Source organism: Erinaceus europaeus, chromosome 7 (assembly GCF_950295315.1).
Source record: "Erinaceus europaeus chromosome 7, mEriEur2.1, whole genome shotgun sequence".
Taxonomy (NCBI): domain Eukaryota; kingdom Metazoa; phylum Chordata; class Mammalia; order Eulipotyphla; family Erinaceidae; genus Erinaceus; species Erinaceus europaeus.
This window is the reverse complement of record NC_080168.1, coordinates 50,607,331-50,628,880: the sequence shown is the minus strand read 5'-3', so window position 1 is coordinate 50,628,880 and position 21,550 is coordinate 50,607,331. Positions and strand designations below refer to the sequence as shown.

The window sequence follows — 21,550 nt, the reverse complement described above, 5'->3', positions numbered from 1 at the left end:
CCTAAAGGCCAGCAGGGAAATGGGGAAAAGGGGACACTCTCAAGGTCTGAATCACAACTGGGTATCTAGCCTGAAGAAAAGTATCCCAGGAAGAACTAAAGAAGGAAAGTCAGCTCTTCTGATAGCCTCCCACAAGCAGTCTAGGAAATCAGATAGGTGGGGGTTGGGAGGTACTAAGATTTAATGCAATATGGTTAGTTGGATTTACCATATATTGAAGTTTTGTTTTCAGGTTCCATTGTCTGAGACCATAGGGGACTTGAGTCCATGTTAAGTCTGTTCTCATCTTAGTGTTGGCATGATGCTGGGGCACACAGTCCCAGTACTGCTTTTCACTATGAACTCCAGTCCTGACTATTCACAGGGAGCAGTGAAGCCTTCCTTCTCTCAGAGCCATGCAGATGTGCCCCAGTTTATGCCAGGCACAGGCTCCTGCAAATTCATGTGACATGTGCCTTTGTGAACTGTGTTTTGTTTTTTGAAGGCATAGTAGAGGAGTCGGCTATTTCAAAGAAGTTTACTAGTATCTCATTGCTTAATGGCATAAGCCATTCAAGACAGAAGATCATAACCTCTTTCTAATGTATTAGCTTGAGAAGTTCCATTATTTGCTTAAGAGTTTTAATTAAAATGAGATGAAATTACATTTAATAACATCCGGTGCCTGAAAGTTATTGTAGAGATGTCTAATATATTGCCATTAAGTCGCTGAATGTCTCCACTAAATGCCAAGTTGCCCAAGTCCTGCTGACTGACAGCTTAATTAGGAATAAATGTCACTGTTACTGATATTTCTGTACAATTTTAGAAAGAAAACATTCATGCGGCTAAGGGAATCAGAATCTGCTTTATTTTCCTAAAGTTATAAACATTTGTATCAAAATATTTACAATTATAGTATATGAAATATCAATCTATTAAAGAAGCCAAATACAGTACTAGAACACCCATCCATGTAATGCAAATTATATGAGGAATAAATGTCATAGAAACAGAGTACAAAGGAATACATAGTCCACTCCAGTCCTAGTCTGACTTTTGAACAGAACATGAGTATCTCTTTTGGATATATTTGATATTTCAGTATGCTTCTCCACAGAAGATAACCACCAATAATCATATAATAACTGAAACCCTAACTAAAACTCACCATTCCATAGTGTTTGCTTGCTAGTCTCTACCATAGTCCAGACCACCTGTTGACCATCCCCTCAACATTCCCTTAACCAGAATGGACATAAAGAAATATACTTAGTAAAAAATCCTTTTGCATAAATACCAGCTATCATGGTATAAGAACCCCTAACAGGAAAGAATGTACGTAAGAATGGGGATGAGCAGAGAGCTTGGGGGAAGAAAGGTAGGCAAGATGTCTCAGATTCTTCCTATGGAAGATCTTCTCAGGGTCATAAAGGAAATGTCTCCCCCCTACCTATCCTCCACCAAAAACATATAATAATAATAAACCCCTTTAGACAGAATCTGAGATAGCTTAAAATAGCTGCTCCAGGCCAGAGCAATGCCTGCTTAATCAGGAAGAACATACTACTTCTGATTCCTACACAGAACCACTCCTGTGATGACAGCCAGTTCCATTCTCACCTGGCTGGATGGCACAAGAGTTTCTGCTTTTTCCCTTTAAGAACTGTCTGCCCCCATCACCTCTATTTTTTTTTTTATTATCTTTTAGGAGTTTTTCATATTGTTCCTGGGAGCACACGCCCTCTGCTCTTATCATGATTGGAATCTAGCATGCTTAATACTTGACTGTTATATAGCACCTTTCACCTGAGCACTTGCTGCATCATTCTGGTTTGTGAATGTTTCAATAAGCTTCCAGAATTTACCTGCTTGGGAAGGTGAGCTCTCCAGCCAGTGTCACAACTAGAGCTGCCACTGAGGCCGGGAAACCCCACTCCCTAATTTGGGTAATTATAGACAAAATTTCTACCCAAGCTTATAATTTAGAGGGACAGTCAGGCTGTGTTAGAAGGTATTCTATCTCTCTCCTCTGGTGGATATGGGAAGACACTGAGGCGATGCTGTAAACATGCCCCCCAAGTAGCAGTGTGGTAACACTGCCCTTCCATGCCATAATTTGCATGGCATTTTCTCCACCCAATTGGTCCTTTGTGGATTTCCAGAAACCCTCAGGTGTGGCCTTTGGTTTTAAGCAGGAGGCCCAGAAGAGTCAGTGGCAAGAGATCTCCCTATGGGACAGCTGCAAGGGCAAGTTTGAGGTCTATCCTTCCATTCCTAAAAATGCTCGGTCTCTCTCTCTCTCTCTCTCTCTTTTCTTTTTCTCTTGCTAGCTCGCTCACCAACCCACCAACTTGGCCTGCTAGCTCTGTCTCTTCCCCCCCTGAAAAATTGCCCCTCCTGAAAAAAATTAGCCCCCCTGAAAGTGCTGAACCCCACAGAGCTAAAGATAAGATCTAAAGAGGACCAAGGGTGGGCTCGCTGGCCAGGGCCCTCTCGCATGGCCTGGACATGAATGTAAAGGTTTGCTTTGGATTCAAGGGTAGGGTGGCATTAGGACAAAGCCTTTTCAGCCCAAAGACAGGCTCTGCTGTTGCTGGAACTTGTACCGCTGCTATTTCCACTTGGAGCAATGGGTCTGAAGGCCTCAGCACCAGGCCCAGAATCTAGCTTCCAAGTGGAGACAGAGGGGGCATGGCAGTTGGGAGCCCCAGACAGTGTATATAGCTGAGAGCAGCCAGAAACCCAGCCTGGGCACAGGAGAGAGGCCCTCTGGCCATGTCAAGGAGGCAACCAAGCACTAGTCAACTACCTTCCCCACAGCAATGCAGACCTCCTGTCTAGAAGCTCCTCACTAATGGTCTGGGTGTCCACTATCCTCCCCCCCCACCCGCTGACTTCCCTCCCATCCCCCTCCCTCTCCAGTTTTTGCCTGCAGAACAAGTTCTGCTTCCCTCCCAGTGATTCACCTGCTCCCTCCTCCCACCCCCAAGGGAGAGGCCCACACACTAGAGGGGGCCCTTATTTTTTTCTCAGGACCATGTAGACGGTGCCAACCAGGAAGCTGAAGCAGAAGCAGATCCAGGCCAGGATGAAGGAGTAGCCGTGGTGGCTTTTCACGTAAGGGTTTCGGTCCCCATTGGCGAAGCGGTTCGTGTAGATAGATGCCCCCACCAGGATGCACAACCCTGCAGGGCAGAAAGAGAACTCATTTAGATTGTTACACACACACACACACACACACACACACACTCTAGAGTGAAGCAAAAAAAAAATATATATATATATATATATTAAAAAGGCAATAGGAAGACAAAATTTCCCTTCCTGGTCCCCCAAACATCATTCTAGGACTGGAGAAATGGCTCAGGGACAGAACACATGCCTGGCATGCTGGTGGCCCTCCCTGCAGGCAGTATCCATCTTTGCATCAAAATGAAAAAGAGCAGGGGGTGGAGTCATGATGGCAACTTAGAGATAACACCTGGTGCCAGCTCTGAAAAGAAGCAGCTTTCAACCTGGGATTCTCAGGAGAGGCCACCAGGTTCCAGATGCTACCATGATGCCAGCCAGACTTCCCTGGGCAGAGGACCCCACTGGTGTGTCCTGGAGCCCCACTTCCCCAGGGCTCTGCCCCACTGGGGAGGGAGACAGATGGGCTGGGAGTGTGGATCGACCTGTTGGCGCCCATGATCAACAGGGAGGCAATTGCAGAGGCCAGGCCTTCCACCTTCTGCACCCAATAATGACCCTGGTCCATGCTCCCAGAAGGCTATCAGGGGAGGGAATGGGATGCAGAGTTCTGGTAGTGGGAATTTTGAGGACTTGTACCCCTCTTATCCTATGGTTTTGTCAGTGTTTCCATTTTAAAAAATAAAAAATTTTAATTTTTTAAAAAATGAAAAAGGGAACTGAAAAGATAACTTACCGAGTATTTACTGTGAACCACCTGCCAATACTGTGGCCCAGGCTCAAGCCCTGGTACCATATGCAAGAGCTGTGTCACCAAGGACAGCTCTGAGGCTATGCTGCCTCTCCCTCTGCCTCTGCCTCTCTGCCTGAATGCAAAAAGCAGCCCAGAGTGGGGGACATTATGCATACACAAATGCCTAGTTCTACCCCCCCACACAATTTTTTTTCTTTTAATTTAAAGAAGAAGAAAACCAGTAGTGGTGTTGACCATGCCCTAAACCAAGCCCACTTGCTGTGCTAGGAGATGAGAGGTGTTGCAGTCTCCCATTTGCAGGTTTTGGAGGGGTTGCCATACAGAACCTCCTACCAGCTTTCTCATATGAAACCCAGTAACTAAAGTCAGGTTTCCCAGGGGTAGAAGAAAACACATCCTTCTTTCAAACCATGAGCCTTCGAGAAGATTAAGCAAGGGGGGAGGGAGGGGGGCAGACAGTGGTGGCAATGCTAGTATGCACTGCAGGGGCCTCATCTCCTGGTTTGTCAGGTCATTCGCTCATCTGCAACTCTCCCAGCAGAAACTGAGGGCTACTCACAGCAAATCAGCATGGTGGCTCCCGAGAGGAAAAAGCGGTTCCCCTTCTCCATGGTGAAGAGCTGGAAGATGAAGACCAGGAGGGAGATGACAGAGAAGATGATGGAGAGGATCATGAAAGCCTGCACAGCCTTGATGGCCTCTGTGAACACAGGGAAGAGAGCAGGGTTTTAGGCTACCAGACCTCCACATTAGGTACCCCTGGCCCACACTCCCCTGCTCACCCAAGAACACATGCTCCAAAACATACCATCATTTCCATAAGGCAGGACTCCATTGCAATCACCATCTGTGCAGTTTTTCCAGAGGCCTACGGATGACTTTCCATGATCTGAAACCACCCAGACCTGTAGCCAGAAGGAAACAATATGCTGATTTAAAAAAAAACAAACAAAAGGACCAGGTGATGGTACACCTAGTTAAGAGCACACATTATAGTGCACAAGGACCTGGGTTTGAGCCCCTGGACTCCTTTTGCAGGAGACTTATCTATATTCAATAATAAATAAATAAAACTAAAAGCAAGCAAAGCAAACCTGCCCTCCTGCTTGGAAATTTAAATAAATAAGTAAATAAATAACCCAGTTTGTGCAAGGGCAATGTGTTGAGCAAGGAGCCAGACAGGAACATAAATATGGCTCAGCAACCAAGCTCTGGTGAAAGTAAGGTTTGACTAAAAACCAAGTCACCGTGGTCCTAAGTTAAAAAGAGAGAGGTCATGTGACCAAAAAAGAATATATAATAATAATCGCCTCTCCTCCTTTGGCCCATAGTCTTCATCAATTTAAAAAAAAAAAAAAAAAAGGAAGTGATTTTACCATAGCAGTTGAAAAGCCTAATCCTCTGAGAAACAGAATGCTTGCTTGGATCAGGAAATAAGTTTTTAAGTATCCACATTGCACATCACTTAAGTAATGTCAAGTAAGGACCATCAGATCCTTTCCTCTATACAGACCCCAGTTTGTCATAGTGTACAAAAGTGGTTTCACAGTAAAATGGCACAACAATAGCCATGCAATGAAGGACAGCAAAAAACAGAAAAATTCTTAAAATGTGAACTGGTTCTACGCGGCCATCTGCCCCTCCACCTGGCCTGAGAAAAGCAGTAGTCCCTCTGGAGTGAAAAGCAAAAAACCCACGGCTGTTCATTCAAAATGCACAGCATAGGGGGAATCCAGGGCCTAAGGCTCCAAGGCTAGAGATTGAACCCAGAGCAAAGCTGGTATCTGAGAAACTCAGGGTAGGTGAGTCAGAACCAGAGTAGGAAGAATCTTGCCTTCTCACAGCTCCACTGAAACTAGCCCTGCTCGTTACCACACCTACCAGGTGAGGCCAGACTCTTCCGTCTCAGCTTGAAAACCCATGTATTCCTACCACTGAACTGGAAGCACCTTCATTTGCTTCCTGATTCTTGTCTCCAGGAGCCTGCTAACTGGTTTCCCCTGAGAAAAGCACATTGGAAGCAAAACTGGGCACTGCTTGCTGCCACTAGAGGTCAGGCTAGCTCAAGGCTCTGAGAGAAGACTTGCTCCCTTACTGACAATTTTTCTCTCGTTGTCTAGTGTGCATGCAGTGGGATCCGCTTTACTCCTGCAAAAATTCCATTTCCATATGCGACTCTCTGCTCAAAATTTGAATTTGTCAGCCAGGCAGCCAAGCCAAGCCTTCTTATGGCCTCAGCCCATCTATCCTTCCACTCACGTTTCCCAGAAATTGCTTTTCAAGGGAAGAGGGGTAGAGAGACAAGGGGATTGCTGTGATAGGAGGAGGATGCTGGCGCTTTGGCAGTGAGGCCAGTACACTCACAGAGGTGTGGGCTGTACTCTCAAAACTTTACACCACTGTAGCTCAGTGGAAAAATCAATCAAATTTGCTTAAAATAATAATAATGTTCCCTGGAGGAAGGGAAACTCTGTTCCTGTCACCTGTGTCCTCCTGTCCTGAACAAAACTGCCCTTCCCATCTGGAAGGCATCTCTCTATCCACCCTCACCCCTCTTTTACCCACAGAAACCCCATTCATCTCATCCCATCCACAAGCTGCATCTCTGCCCAGAAGAATCTTCTAGACTGAAACGGCCTCCTCCCATCCTCCTGCACTCCACTCTCAGATGAATGAATCTGTTGAAGCCAGAAAGCAGGAGACAGAGTGGGCTGGGTGGCACTTCACCAGTGGGAAAGCATGTGTTGGCTGCACCTCTCAGCTGGGTGGCTCAGCCCAGAAAGTGATGACGAACTGAGAGTAAAAGCACTGCAGTTGTTCATCTGGGGGTGCAACACCTGCCTCCCACAAAGCATGGGGGTGCACTGGGCAGAAGGCTTAAAGCCAGGGCCCCAGTCCCAGAGTTAGCACTGTGTGAAGAGGCAGCAGCTCCTGTCTCCTCCCACCTTGGGCAGCAGAGCAGGACCATCTCCTGGCAGCATGCTGGGAACAAGGAGCAGGGTTTTCCTCATGGATTCTTTCTAGTAGACACTCTTACTTCCTTGTTATTTCATACCAATGTGAAACTCTGTCTCTCTCTCTCTCCCCCCACCCCCACAATAACATGTCAGGGAAGGCAGGGAGTGTGGCTGGAGCAACGGGTCTTGAATGAAGGAGTTGGGGGCAGCACTCACGTTGGCGATGGTGCACACGAAGAGCATGACCACAGTGGTGATGTGGATCATGGAGATCCCCAGCAATAAGACGAGCATCTTGGCTTCTGGATGCTTCTTGAGTTGAGAGTTCTGGAGAAACAAAGGAGGCAAGAAGAAGTGACCCTCAGGTTCAAGGAGGGAACCTGGTTTCCCCACACATGTGGGCTGTCTGTTAAGATCAGCCATCACAACTTCACCGGGCATTCCAGAAGACCCCTAACTAGCCTGAGTGCCCTCAGTACCTGGTGGTCTATTTATTTGCTACAGACATAAACACCCTCCAGTTTCTCGGGCATGGGTAACGTGCCCTAATCCAGCCTGTTAAAACACGCACACACCTTTTATGGTGATTCACTATTTCATTTTGTTTGGGTTCTAATTCTTTTTGACATTATTTATTTATTTATTGGATAGAGACAGAAATTGAGATGAAGGGGGAGATAGAGACCTGCACAGTGCTTCACCACTCGAGGAGCTTTCTCCCTGCAAGTTGTAACCAGGGGCTTGAACCCAGGTCCTTGTGCACAGTAACAAACATGTGCTCTCAACAAGGTGCACCACCACCTAGCCTCTGATCCTTCTTCTTTTCTTTCTTCCCTTTTAAAAAAAAAAAATTATTTTCATTAACCAGTTATCAGCTTTGGTTTATGGTAGTGCTGGGGACTGAACCTGGGACCTTTGGTACCTCCGCCATGAATATCTTTTTGCATCACCATTCTGCTCTCTCCCCAGCCTGGATTTTGACTCCTCAAAGACCTTTACATGCTGTGATGTAAGAGAGTCTCCCTCCAGCTTCCACTAGAGAAGTGTCTCTGCCTCTGTCAGAATGCTCACGCACCCACTCAAGGGTCATCAAGGAAGTGGGTGTCTTCTGCAGAAGAGAGCAACTACTCAGGGCCCACGGACTTAGCAGGCTGTTCATCTGCCCTCGATGAGACACAAGAACATGAGAGCCACAACGCCTACTACCATACTGCTGCTAGGTATTCAGTAATCATAAGGAGCTGCTCACACTCCAATGGGTGGAGCACCTACAGATTGGAAACTCCAGGCTTGCACTGCTGGCCCTGAGCCTCTGAGCCATGTATACCTCCAGGGAGGGACTCTGCCACTGGTCTGGGGACTCTCTGTAGAGATTCCTGTGTGACACTTCCTACTGGAGCTTTCCAAGCGTGCAGCTTGAGATACCCTCCAGACAGACCTTCTCTTTGTGGGTGAAACTAGAGAACTAGAGGCAGCAGAACAGGGGTGCTTGTGTCTCTGGGGGGAGACTTAGAGTAGCAGGGCTTTGGGCTGTGCATGGCTACACAGGTGCCAGCAGGAAAGGGAGCACCACAGTACAGTGGAGAGAAATGCCAGAGAGAATGAAAGCAGGCGGGACAGAGGCAGGGCTAGAGGACTGTGCTCTCACACCCAGGATAGTCACCCTGCGGTTCATAGGGACCTCAGGGGACGCTGTCCCCACCTAGAGGAGGTGACAGAGCACACCCTGTTGCTGCCCCTTGTCATCTCTTGACAGATTTATTTGCCAAGTTAGAGAGGGAGAGGAATGCACCCCACCTAGTTTAATGGAAGCTTGGGGAGTCCCTGAGTCATCTGCAGATAGTACCAGGTATTTGTTGAGGGGCCTTTTATCTCCTTGCACCCTCCCATCCAGTTGTAAATCTGGAATGAGCTCACAGAGGGGCTGGCAAAAACAGCTCACTTGACTAGTGCACTGCTTTGATATTTGTGCGATCTAGATTTGAAGCCAGCCCCCACTACACTGAAGGAAAATTCAGTGCTGTTGTCTGTCTCTCTCTCTCTCTGTCTCTCTCTCTCTCTGTCTCTGCCTATCTGCTTCTCCATGTCTACCAATAATAAAAATAATGACAATAATAATGATAATAATCCCCAGTCTGGGGCCTGGTGCTCCCCCTCCTCATAGGAATGCAGTGGAGGGCAGTCATTTCTGAACACTTCCACCATGGGACTTGGCTGCTCTGAGTTTCTTGGTGGCATGTCTCACTCAGACAGTGATGGATGCCTCCTGCCAGCCTCGCTCAAATGCCATGGGCTGTGGCCAGGGAGGTGGCCCACTGGGTAAAGCATACACCTTGCAAACCAGAAGCCCCAGTTCAATCCCTGACACTGAACAGACTCCACTCTCAGATGAATGCATCTGTTGAAGTCAGAAAGCAGGAGACAGAGTGGGCTGGGTGGCACTTCACCGGTGGGAAAGCATGTGTTGGCTGCACCTCTCAGCTGGGTGGCTCAGCCCAGAAAGTGATGACGAACTGAGAGTAAAAGCACTGCAGTTGTTCATCTGGGGGTGCAACACCTGCCTCCCACAGAGCATGGGGGTGCACTGGGCAGAAGGCTTAAAGCCAGGGCCCCAGTCCCAGAGTTAGCACTGTGTGAAGAGGCAGCAGCTCCTGTCTCCTCCCACCTTGGGCAGCAGAGCAGGACCAGCCTCACCTGGCAGCATGCTGGGAACAAGGAGCAGGGCTTTGTGTACTGCTGAGGGGACAGGGAGCAGGCAGGTGTCCATAGAGAGAAACAGAAATGGGAGACTTGGGCCCTCTGCCAGCCCTCCCCTGCTCTTTCTGCTAGTTCCCTTCCCTGTGTCATCCAGAGTTCTAACCACATTTCTCCTTTTCTGCTCAGCTGGCCCAGGTCCAGCAAGCAGCCCAGGACTTGAACCCTGCTCCATGAGCCATTTGGTTCTGGGCAAAGCTCTTTGCTAAGAGAAATGTATAATCCTGAGGATCTTGACCCATTGCTGGTGACTGTGGCTGCCCTTGGGGAATGTAGGGAAAAGGTGGAACAGCAGATCCCTTACTCAGATCTTTATGGACTTCTTGCCTCCCTCCTCCCTCAAAATGAAAGAATCAGAGGAACAACCTTTGCAAAGAGTGTGAAACCCTGAGTCTGTGTCACAAGATCTCTGTCTCTGAGCAAGATGGAAGCCAGCTGTGAGATGAGATGGTGACTGACACTTAAGAGACATGGGGGGGGGGGGGGCAGGACAGGTGACAGGGTTCCAGGGTTGCTAAATGGGATTAGATCACCTCTCCTTTTCCATCTGTTTGTGGGCCTGCTCCAGGAGCTGGAAGCAGTTATTTAAGGGAGCTCTGGGGCACAGTGATTGAGACCAGAACAGCCCAGAGCCTACTTGCTCTGCCAAGGAAATGCTGGTGGCAAATCCTGACTTGAGTCACTGAAGAATCATCGCCCAAGCGCCTGGGGTAGGACAGAATCAGAAAAGGGCCAGTAGGCTGCCTGAGCAGTGGGGAGTCCCTAGGTCCAAGGTCCCCCACCCCCAGACAGGGAGCCGCCCTCTCCCAGATGGTGGAGAAGCTCCTCTTGGGGAGCTGACTGGCCAGGGAGCAGAGGATTGAGTCACTTCTCTGGAGGTCTCCACCAGCCTGGGCTTTCTCCCTGCTTGGTGAGACCATGAGTTCTCCCTCTATTATTCCACATACATTCCTCACTTTCCATTCCCCTCCTAGCCTGGGCAGTGGCACCAGCCTCTCCCATGAGCCTCTCTGCCACTCCTCTGCCATCCTACCCCAGCCCACATTACTAAAGAAAATGTTCTAAGCACCTCTAAGCACAGTCTAGTACTAGGAATTTGCTTCTCAACCACTCTGCCCCCAACTCCCCCCCTGCCCACGCGTGCACACACACACACACACACACACACACACACACACACACACACACACGCACTACGAAGTTTCTTTTATTCTTTCAAGAACCACCTATCAAAAATCTTTTTTATTTATTTATTTATTTTCCCTTTTATTGCCCTTGTTTTTTACTGTTGTTGTAGTTATTGTTGTTGATGTCGTCATTGAGAAATGGAGAAAGGAGGGGAAGACAGAGAAGGGGAGAGAAAGACAGACACCTGCAGGACCTGCTTCACCTCCTGTGATGTGACTCCCCTGCATGTGGGGAGCCGGGAGCTCGAACCGAGATCCTTACACCGGTCCCTGCACTTCAAGCCACATGCACTTAACCTGCTGTGCTACCACCCAACTCCCAAAAATCTTTTCTTTTTTTTAATTCCCACCAGGGTTATCACTGGGACTCAGTGCCAGCACTACAAATCCACTGCTCCCAAAAGCCATTTTTCCCTTTTTTTTTCTTTATTAGATAGTACAGTGAGAAAATGAGAGAGGAAAGGAAGATAGAAGGAGAGATAAAAGAGAGAGAGAGAGACCGTATATCTACCTCACTGCTCATGAGGTGCCTCCCTTGCAGGTGCAGAGCAGAGGGGCTCAAACCCTGGTCCTTGCACTTGGTAATATGTACACTTAACCTGGTGCACCTCCGCTTAGCCCCCTCAAATCTCTTTTCTAGAAGCTCAAATACTGCCTCCTCTTCCCAGGTACAGAGGTTAAAAGTCATCTTTTCCCCTGCTATGTTATAACCCTTACACAACCTTTTGTTAAAATGACTTGTTAGAGACTAACTGCTAACAGTCATTTTTGTGAAGGCTTGGCTGCTCCACCCCTAAGATTCTAAGTTCCCGAAAGGAGATGTTTGCTTATGATAAGTACCAAATAAGCATTTGTTCAGCGAGAAGAGAAAATATGTGGATTTTTATTTGGTACAATAACTACGCATCTCAGTGGAAATGAATCTATGTCCAGTGACCTTTATATGTGCCATTATATGCCACAAAACTCTGGGGTAGGGGCTTTCCCTCATTTGTATGCATAAACACTATTTTTTCATTATTTGAGCAAGTATTTACATACTACTGTGAGGACATATTGGGCATCTTGTCATATGTGAATTCTGTGTTATGTAAATGCCAATATCAATATGCAAATATTCCCCAAGAAGCTTATCTTCCCCAAATCATAAGCAAGTCACAGCACAGTGCTGAGACACTCCACAGTCTTTTCACTGATTGATGTTTTCCCAACAGGGAAATCTCCAGCTCTCTCTGATAATTCCAAACCTGCAGAGTGCTTTCTCACGCCAAAGATATGCAAAGAGCCTCCTTCTGGGCACAGGAGTGGATCAAAGGCAAAGCCACGCCTGCTCATGAGAAGACATGAGTCAGCCAGGTCACCACACTGCCTTCCCCAGTGTGACACCCAAAACTTTGCGAGCGCGCGCATACACACACACACACACACACTTTCCTACTTCTCCCCAAAGAGCAGCTGTGTGGGGAGGAACTGGGTGGCTCCCAGAAGTCCTCATCCCCACTCCACAGCAGAACTGCACCACTTTGCTTGGCTTGTCTTGGATGTGGAACCTTGGAGCAGGCCAAGTGAATATCTGTTTCCCACAAATGCAAAAAAAGGAAATCTCTCTTTGGGGAGCAGCCATGGAGCTGGTGTCCAGTGGAGGACGAGGCTGAGATTCAAGCCAGGCTGAGTGGATGAGACCTTGGATGAGCCATGGTGGACAGGGTTATTGTTGTTCTGGGTCAAGTGTACTTTTCCACTCCAACTATTGTTTTACCATCACAGAGGGGAGGGAGGCATTCATATCTCTATGGGAAACATGGGGAGTGAAAGGATCTCATAAGGCTGTTTCCTCCCACCTCTAGACAGCTGATGGCCTGTGCAGGAGGAAAGAACTTTTCAGCAGACACAAGCTACCAGGGCCTGATGCTTTTCCTGTCTATAAGCCCACAGGCTGCAGGAAAAACAATGATCTTTTTTTCCTGGCTCCCAGGGGAAGGGGACTGACCCTGGTACAGGCTAAATTTGAGTAGCATTTTAAGTTCCCATCCTGGTGCCTAGGGACTGGCCCACTCCATGTCTCTGTGACCTGTAGCCTTGCAGGGTTACAATGCAGACTGTAGACTCATGCTCACCACCAAGGCAAGTCTATATGCTTAACCTCTTGCTACTTTTTTTTTTAATGACTTCAAAATCAGATCTATCAGGGACTGGTTGGTGGCTTACCTAGTAGAGCACAAATGTTGCCATGTGCAAAGACTTGGGTTCAAACCCTTGAGCAGGGGGCCAAGCTTCATGAGTGGTAGCTCTCTTATCTCTCTCTCTCTCTCTCTCTCTCTCTCTGAAAAAAAATGGCTGCTAGAAGTAGTGGAGTTATGCAGGCACGAGTCCCAGTGGAAACCTTGGTAGGTGTGTGTGTGTGTGTGTGTGTGTGTGTGTGTGTGTGTGTGTGTGTGTGAGAGAGAGAGAGAGAGAGAGAGAGAGAGAGAGAGAGAGAGAGAGAGAGAGATTCTATGTTTTATTTTTATGAGAGAAAGCAGAGCACCACTCAGATCTGGCACATTCTAGGGATGCAGCTTGGGACTGCATGCAAGCAAGTCCTGTTCTCTCCTGCTAGGTGATACCCCCTGTTCTATAAGTCCCTCTTGTCACCCTTTTATGTAAACCAAGAGATTGGGGTAACAAAACAGACTGTAAGTTTCTCTGCCAGAATCCAGGAAATGCCCCCACCCCAGGACTACAGACAGCACAGTCTTTTTTTTTTTTTTTCTGTCCAAGGCACACACAGAGAAAAAGCAGCCGGCCCTTCCTCCCTCCCTCCCTCCCTCTCTGAGACTCCTTGTCTCCTTCATGTCCGGGAGGGGGTGGATCTGGGCAGCATCCGCAGGCCTGGGCCACCTACAACCCCAGACCAACCACAGCTGCTGGGGCCATCAGGGCCATCCCTGAGTGAGGACAGAAATGACAGTGGTCCCTTGCCTCTGACTAAAGAGGCATTGCCTGGCCACTGGGGCATCTTCAAGGGAGAGCTTGCCAGGGTAATAGTGGGGCTCAGAAGGGAAGCAAGGTGTGGCAGGCCTAGAGGCACTAGGGTGGGCCGACAGTAGATGGCGGCAACATGCTTTGGCCAGCACAGCTGGGGGAGGAGGGGTGTGGGTAGGCCCCTGCAGTCAAAGGCACCAGAGTAAGGACTGGTCCTCCTGCTGTATCTACCTTTTGCAGGCAGCTGGTTTAGAGGCTTAAAGGTCCAGAGACTTCCCAGGCCTGCAGCAAAGAAGAGCTCAGAATCCAAGGCCTCCACCAGGTGTCCCCCCAAGACAGACTGATGCTGAACTTGGAGTTCAGCAGAAGTTCTAGAACTTCTACCAGTACTATCCATCAAAAGAGAGCCATTTGAGGACTGCAGGCCATCTGAAGCTTGAGCCAGATCCCCCTCATGCCCACCCCAGGCCAGTGGGATGGGGGGGGGGGGGTCCTGACTGTGAGACAAGAAGATCAAGGCAGAAGGTCAAGGTCACAGAAGATCAAGGAGATAAAAGGTCAAGGTCACATACTCTGTGGAAACTCAGATGGCACCAAAGCCCAATGCACAGCTGGACCAGAAGATTCTTCACCCCAGGGACAAGGGACAGAATCTTTGAACTGTCCTCAGGACTGAGCCAAAGCAAGGAGGCTAGGTAGGTCCTCCCATAAGAGGGTAAGAGGGGGAGTGGAAACCTCCATGCATGACTCCCTGTCTCTTCCCACCAGCTCTTCCTCCTTTCCCTCCCTCTCTTAAAAAAAAAATATATATATATATATATATATATATATATATATATATAATTACTAAATAAGATACAGCTATTTGGAAATAGCATTAAATAACACAAATTGTGGTGCAAATGTTAGCCAGGGGCTTTCAAAATAAACCAAATTCCCAAATAACTTGGTTATAACAGTAATTATCTATTGCCTTCTTAAACTCTTAAGTCAGCAGGAACCTTCCCCATTCTTTATAAAACCCATATTTCTTAAAGTCCTGGAACCTCTGGGGCTCTGCTCATTTTCCTTCATGCTTCTCCTGATCCATACCTTTTGATACTACATCTGTTGATCTCAACCAAACCAATGCAACCAGTACCACCTCAACATGTTTCACTTCGGATGGTATCCAGAGACACTAGGCCTAGGATGTTAACCCTTCAGCTCCACCACTCTGGTGAGACCTTTCCTAGCTCATAGGACTCCTCAAGTCCATATCAGGTGGTGCACCTCCTAACAAAGGTACAGAACCTAGATATAGATCAGAGCCTATGAGATAGAACACATGTGCACATTTAACCATAGGTTAGGGGAAAATATATACCTTAAAGTAAAAGTGCACAATAGTTTCCAGTGACTCAATACATGCAGCAAGCAAGTAGAAAGACCTAAAAACAGAAAAGACACCATAACATACTTAATCAAATAATTTCTACTTAGACCCAGATACCCTCCACACCTACTTCATATTTCACTTCCCTCAGTCACTCCAAGGCCAACCAGATAAGACAAAGATCCTAGTCTTCATGTTGGAAGAAGCTAGGAAGTCTATTTTAGGTATATTCCAAGGGGCCCATGACTTTACTAATTTTTGCCTGAGTCCGATAGCTAACATGTAGGTGGGCTTAAGGTATTTTCTGGGGAGATGGTGTCAGAGTTGGAAATAGTACCATAAAACTGGATCAGGGGGGGAGTCGGGCTGTAGCGCAGTGGGTTAAGCGCAGGTGGTGCAAAGCACAAGGACTGGCATAAGGATCCCGGTTCGAACCCCGGCTCCCCACCTGCAGGGGAGTCGCTTCACAGGTGGTGAAGCAGTTCTGCAGGTGTCTATCTTTCTCTCCCCCTCTCTGTCTTCCCCTCCTCTCTCCATTTCTCTCTGTCCTATCCAACAATGATGACAACAACAATAATAACTACAACAATAAAACAACAAGGGCAACAAAAGGGAATAAATAAATAAAATAAAATATTTTTTTAAAAAATTAAAAAAAAACTGGATCAGGGAAGAGAGTAGCTCCCAACTATGAAAAAATTATATATATACCATTAGCTGTAAACCCCATCGATCTCATCTGTGGCCCATATTTAGCATAGGAGCCTATGTAACTTCTGCATCTCTGTAGGTATGAGCTCATATTCCATGGTCATGGCTAGGAATATTCTAGGCTGCACTAATTTCAGGAACCGTCTTCCTCGAGTGGGAGAGTATGTTGACCCAGCCTCCCTTTGGAGAGTGGGGCAGTACAGATGAGACAAAGATCTCATCTGTTCTATTCTTGCCTTTAGGTTCCTAGTTATTAAACAATTTTTTTTCTGCTTTATATCTTAATGTTTTTCAGCCACCAAGTTGCAGATGCTACCATGATGACAACTTGACTTCCCCTAGGCAGACGACCTCACCAAAGAATCCTGGAATTCCACCTCCCCAGAGCCCTGCCTCACTAAGAAAAGTTAGAAACAGGCTGGAGGTATGGATCAACCTGCCAATTCCCTTGTCCAGTGGAGAAGCAATTATAGAAGCCAGATCTTCCACCTTCTGCACCCCTAATAATCCTGGGCCTATACTCCCAGAGGGATAAAGAATAGGAAAACTCAGACTGTTAATGAGAATAATCATTCTCCTTGGAAAAATAAAGACATTTTTAAAATGAAAAAAAAAAAGAATAGGAAAACTTCCAATGGAAGGGGTGGGATATGGCACTCTGGTGCCATATGGAAATCTCGTGGTGGGAACTGTACCCCTCTTATCCTATAGTCTTGTTGATCATTATTAAATAAATAAATAAAAACATTTTATTACTACTTTTTTTTTATGAGAGACTAGAACATTGCTGAACATTGATGATGCTGGTGAGAACCTGAGAGTTCAGAGCCTCAGGCATGAAAGCCTTTTTGCATAACCATTATGTTGTCTCCCCAGGCCCTTCTCTTTCTCCTCTTTTAGGCCTCTCCATTTACCCCTCTCCTGTCTACCAACACAAAAGCCTCTGGGAATACTTGCAGTCCTCCAGTGCATCCTTCAAGCACCTTCTCTTTCCTTCTCTACACACCTCCAGGGCCACGCCTGCAGTCTCTCCCTCCTGGAGAACAGGGTGTGGCCTCTTTCCCAGGGCCTGGCTATGTCTCATGGTGGATCCCTCCTGCTGCCATTGTCTTAACTTTCCCCAAAGTCTGTTCCTCCTCCAGGGAGCTGACACCCCACCCCTTCCCTTCCTTCCAAGCCAGAATAGATCTCTGATGAGTGGTCACAGCAGAGGAGCCTGGGCCTCAACTCTCCACTGAATGAAACCTGCAGCCTCCTTTCTATTTCCTACCCAAATTTATGAGCTAAGACAGTGGCTGCACGAGCCCTGAAGAGCTGTCAAAACAGAAATGGCAGGAGCTTCCTCTGAATGGCAACAGCAGGCCAGTGTTGCAAGGGGCTATGGAAGCCAGTAACTTTCAAGACAATTGATCTGTCCTGGGTTCCCAAGGGGTCCCAACTCAGCCCTCTGAAGCCGACCCCAGGATTGTGGGGGTTTTACTTGTTTGTGTATACTTCAAATTCATCCTGAGAAATTTAAAATTTAAAGATTACAGATTTTGGGGGTGGGTGGTGGTGCACCTGGTAGAGTATACATATTACAGTATGCAAATACTTGGGTTCAAGCCCCTGACCCCCACCTGCAGGGGAGGGGATTAGCTTCATGAGCAGTAAGGCAGGTCTGCAAGAATTTCTGTTTCTCCATCTCTATCTCCCCATTCCCTCTCAGTTTCTAGCCAAAAAATATATATATATATTTTTTTTTTTTTAAAATTAAAAGCAAAGATTACCAATTTTAGGCAGTACTTACTTTATGAGAAAGACTAGAACACCTTCAGCAGAGGCAGGATTGAACCTGGGGCCCAAGATATGCAGGGAACGTGCTCTACCCGCTCAGCAGCTTTCCCACCCTGGGCCGCTGGCCCAAGATTTTTTCAAGTCCTGCCAAAGGGAGGTTTGATTTCAAAAACCCCACTAGCGGAGCAGGTTTAATGAAACAGGCTCAGAAAGCATAAAAGGAGGCCCAGCCCAGAGGCTGAGGGCGGGCAGAACAGAGGCATCCATCTTAGGCATCCATCTTGCCATGGCAAGGGCCGTTTCCATGACAAAGAAGAACATGCTGACCCAGATAGCACATGAAAAGGAGAAGAGAAACAGCCACCCTCACAAGAGTGTGCACACCATTTCAGTTCCACTGAGCCTCCCAAGTGATACCAAGCCTGGGCCCCAGTTCTTCAGTGCTAAAAATGAGTGAGCTGAGGCATGTGAGTTTAGGTGTGGGGTGTTGCCAATCTAAGCAAATCCCTAGCGGGAACCATATTGGAACTCCCTCAGAGACTGACCAGTGATTCCAGGACATCCAAATAGAATTGAACACGCAAGTGCTGGAAAAAGGTCAGTGAGAAAATATAAAAGGGAGTGGAGGAAGGTCAGAAAATTCCAGTGAAAAACTACGAGCCTTTCTACAGAAACTGCTATCTGGGCAGTGGGGTGACAGCTCTACTTGTGGTTATAGGTAGTGGCCGTGTGAAGGTGTGGACTCTGTGAACTCTGGACCAGGTGATGGCACAGTCCCATGAGGTCAGGCTGGAAGCCCATGCCTGTCACCTACCAATGGTTCAGCACTGATCTAGGTGGAAGGACTGGGTGTGTCTCTCTGGGTGAGAACATCTGAACGCCCCACGTGCGTCCAACACACAACTAAGTCAGGCGGGATGTTCATGTGGTAGGCAAAAGAAGGAGCCATGGAGCCAAAGGCACAGGTTCAGAGAGTGGAAGAGCTCAGAAACAGCCGTTGCCTGACAGGGTAGGGAAGAACATGGCTGACCAGGGGCATGACTTTGACATGTTAAAAAAGACTCTCCACTTGGGTCTTACACCAACAACACCCCAGCTGTTCTGAGCCTGGTTCACTAAATATTAAATAAAGATTAAGCCTTTTTTGAGGCCTGGGTGCCCTGCACTGGAATACAACGAAAAGAACAGAATGGACTCTTCAGGGTTGTCTCAGATTTGCAGAAACAATAGTAAAGTACAGAAGGCACAGAGAAGCCAGACTGGCCATGTCTCAGACACTCTGCCAACCATGGCCGTCCAGCTAAGGGGGGGGGGGGAATCACAGGAAGGAGGTGAGGTGGAACCTGAGGTGCTGAGCACCCACCTGTCTGGAAGTTACAGAAAATAAAAAGCAGCCATCAGTTTGAGGTGGTGCAAGAACTCAATTTCTGCAGGATGGAATAAGCATCTTTAAGAAGTCCATGAGCAGAATCAAGGACAGACTGTAGCTAACCTTGCCTCAGGCCCTTCTCTGGTCTCTTCCCCACTGAGCTCCAGAAACTGACAGAAAAGCATTGTGTTTCATCTGTGGACTTTTCTAGGCCTCTGACTATTCTCTCCAGGGGTGTCCAACACTAGTGGGTACACCCAGAACCACCTGGATCAACCCAAGAGGGTCTGTTCAACAGGGTTCGCAGTGGAACCAGCTCCTTAACTTCCCTCCCCCTGCCCTAAGTTTGGGTGCTCCCCTGGCAAAAACCAGCTGGGCTCCCCTGGGGTCACAGGAAGAAGCAGGGAAACCACAGTCCCTTCAGTGGTCCGTTGGTGGAAGGAGACAGCTTTCCCTCTCTAAGCTGGGAAGGAGGAGATCTATTTCAGGTTGGGATCTGGACTGGGCTGGCCCTCCCTGGCCTCCCACCAACTCCCAGGCAGCCTCAGACAATATAAAATCCGGGGGGGGGGTCTTCTGAGTAGGGTGCCAGACCGGATGTCCAGCAGCCCTCCAGAGGTCTCTGCCCCCACCCCATCCTGCAGAGTTTGGGGTGGGTCCCACCAGGAGGCAGCCAGCAGGGAACAGATGGGCCCCTTCACATGCCAGTTCTGTGAGAGACCACAGCTGGAAGCCAGAGCCACTGCCCCACTTAAGGAAGCCTCTCACCCCTTCCTGCAGGGAAAGGGGAAAAGCTAGCAGGGAGTCTTTCAAATGGCCCTCAGAGGACCAGAAACAGCGTGCCTTCTATTCTCTCATTTCTCCAACTCCAGACCAATGTAAAAATACTGCAAATCCATGTGATTCAACAAACCTCCTGGGACTACATATTCTCCTTGCTGAGGGAGTTAAACACCTCTTGTAAACTGTCGCCTGCAGGGAACTCTAAGGAGACTTGTCCCAGCTTCCCATATCCTAGTGCCAGTAGCTCAATCATGACTTCCCTAATCCACCTCTATGTCCTCTTGACAAAACAAATATTTTCAGCCATCATCAGAGTTCTCTGACTTTTGACAAGTCGCCCAGGCTTTTACTAACCCCCCCTCACACACACTCCAGGGTAGTCTTCCCTGGAGCTTTGCCTTCACAAAGTACACAGACTGGTTCCCTGTCAACCCTTCCGCCCAACTGCCTTTCTGAAGGAAAAGCCAGGTTTCATCAGACAAGTTGAATCCTGTCACCTTCCTTCCCTTGTTTACATGGTGGGAAGACTCTTGGCAAACTTTGTTGAAATGGGCTGTGCCCCAGCCAGACTGCTAGCCTCCAAACACTGAGAACAGAAAGTAAGAGTCTTCTTCCTTGACCCAAAATCGCTTACACACACACACACACACACACACACACACACACACACGTGCCACTGCCGTCACTGCCTTCCACGCAGAGAAACCCCACGCCCAGCTCACAGGGTACTCTTTTTCTGCTGTGCCATCTTTCTGCTCAGCATTGAAATCCTGCTGTCCTTTCCTAGGGTGGCCACACAAAGCCACTCAATTACTTCTCACTGCAGCAGAGGGAGGCGCCCTGCCCCACCCTCTCCAACCCAACTTCCCTCCCATCTGTCTCACCCCCATGTTCCCACATCTGGCTGGGGGAGAAATAGCTCAGGACTAGCTATTTCGCCAGCTCCTGCTCCAGCAAGAGAAGCCCTCCCAGGTTTAGCTGAAATACTAGTCCTTCCTTCCTTCCTTTCTTCCTTCCTTCCTTCCTTCCACTCTCTCTCTCTCTCTCTCTCTCATTCTTTTCCTTTCTTCCTTTCTCCCTTCTTTGCTTTTTGCCTTTTCCCCTTCTTTTCCTCCCTTCTTTCCTCCTTTCATCTGTCATCTTTCTCTACCTCTTTCCCCCAAAACAAAGTTTTCTTGAAACACACCAACTTCCCTCCATCCCTCCCATGAGTGGGAAAACACTGAGATTCATGTAGAAACACATGAACAAACAAAAGTGTTATAGAAGCAATGACCCCACCAAAAAAAAGAAAAATTAATGAAAAAACAGGTACTTCTCCACCAACCTCACCAACCACCTCCCACATACACACACCCTGAGGGAAACAAATAGCCTGCCCAACAAACACCAGAACCAGCTAAGAAACAATTCATGTCCAGTAGCCATGTGAATCAGAACCGAGGGATGGGACACATCTGGCTGATTTGTCATTTTAAAGGCATGTAGCGTTTCCACCATAAAGAATAACCCCTCCTGGTATGTTCCAAAGTCCCCTGCCCTATGGCATGGTCCGAGGGCACAACACAGTGACAGCCCAGCCCGTTTTGATTTCTCTGGTCTCTGGTCTCTGCTCCCAAGCTCCCTCCCTGCCTGGCCAAATAGATTTTTCTGAGCCTTTATGGAAAAAAAGCTGCCTCCATCTCCACCTTGAGCCAAAGTGGTGAAGACTCAGTTTCTGGAGAGTGGGAGAAAAGAGCAAAAACCCCA

General features: G+C 47.9%; 1 protein-coding gene across 1 annotated transcript; it reads right to left on the bottom strand.

Moving 5' to 3' along the window:
* Window positions 1–828: 828 nt before the first annotated feature.
* On the bottom strand, window positions 829–15,172 carry EMP1 (epithelial membrane protein 1). The gene is made up of 5 exons (XM_060194402.1): window positions 15,154–15,172; window positions 7,099–7,209; window positions 4,734–4,830; window positions 4,485–4,625; window positions 829–3,167 (listed from the first exon to the last, which is right to left on the bottom strand). The coding sequence occupies exons 2-5, from the start codon at window positions 7,174–7,176 to the stop codon at window positions 3,001–3,003; spliced, it is 483 nt and encodes a 160-aa protein (XP_060050385.1). The 5' UTR covers window positions 7,177–7,209; window positions 15,154–15,172; the 3' UTR covers window positions 829–3,000.
* Window positions 15,173–21,550: the final 6,378 nt, after the last annotated feature.

Bases quoted from the DNA above. Each gene is read 5' to 3' on its own strand.
- EMP1 (XM_060194402.1), bottom strand. From the start codon at position 7,176: ATGCTCGTCTTATTGCTGGGGATCTCCATGATCCACATCACCACTGTG. The intron at 4,831-7,098 runs GTGAGTGCTGCC...TTCTGGCTACAG, and splicing joins TCGTGTGCACCATCGCCAAC to GTCTGGGTGGTTTCAGATCA. The intron at 4,626-4,733 runs GTATGTTTTGGA...CTGTGTTCACAG, and splicing joins CCTGCCTTATGGAAATGATG to AGGCCATCAAGGCTGTGCAG.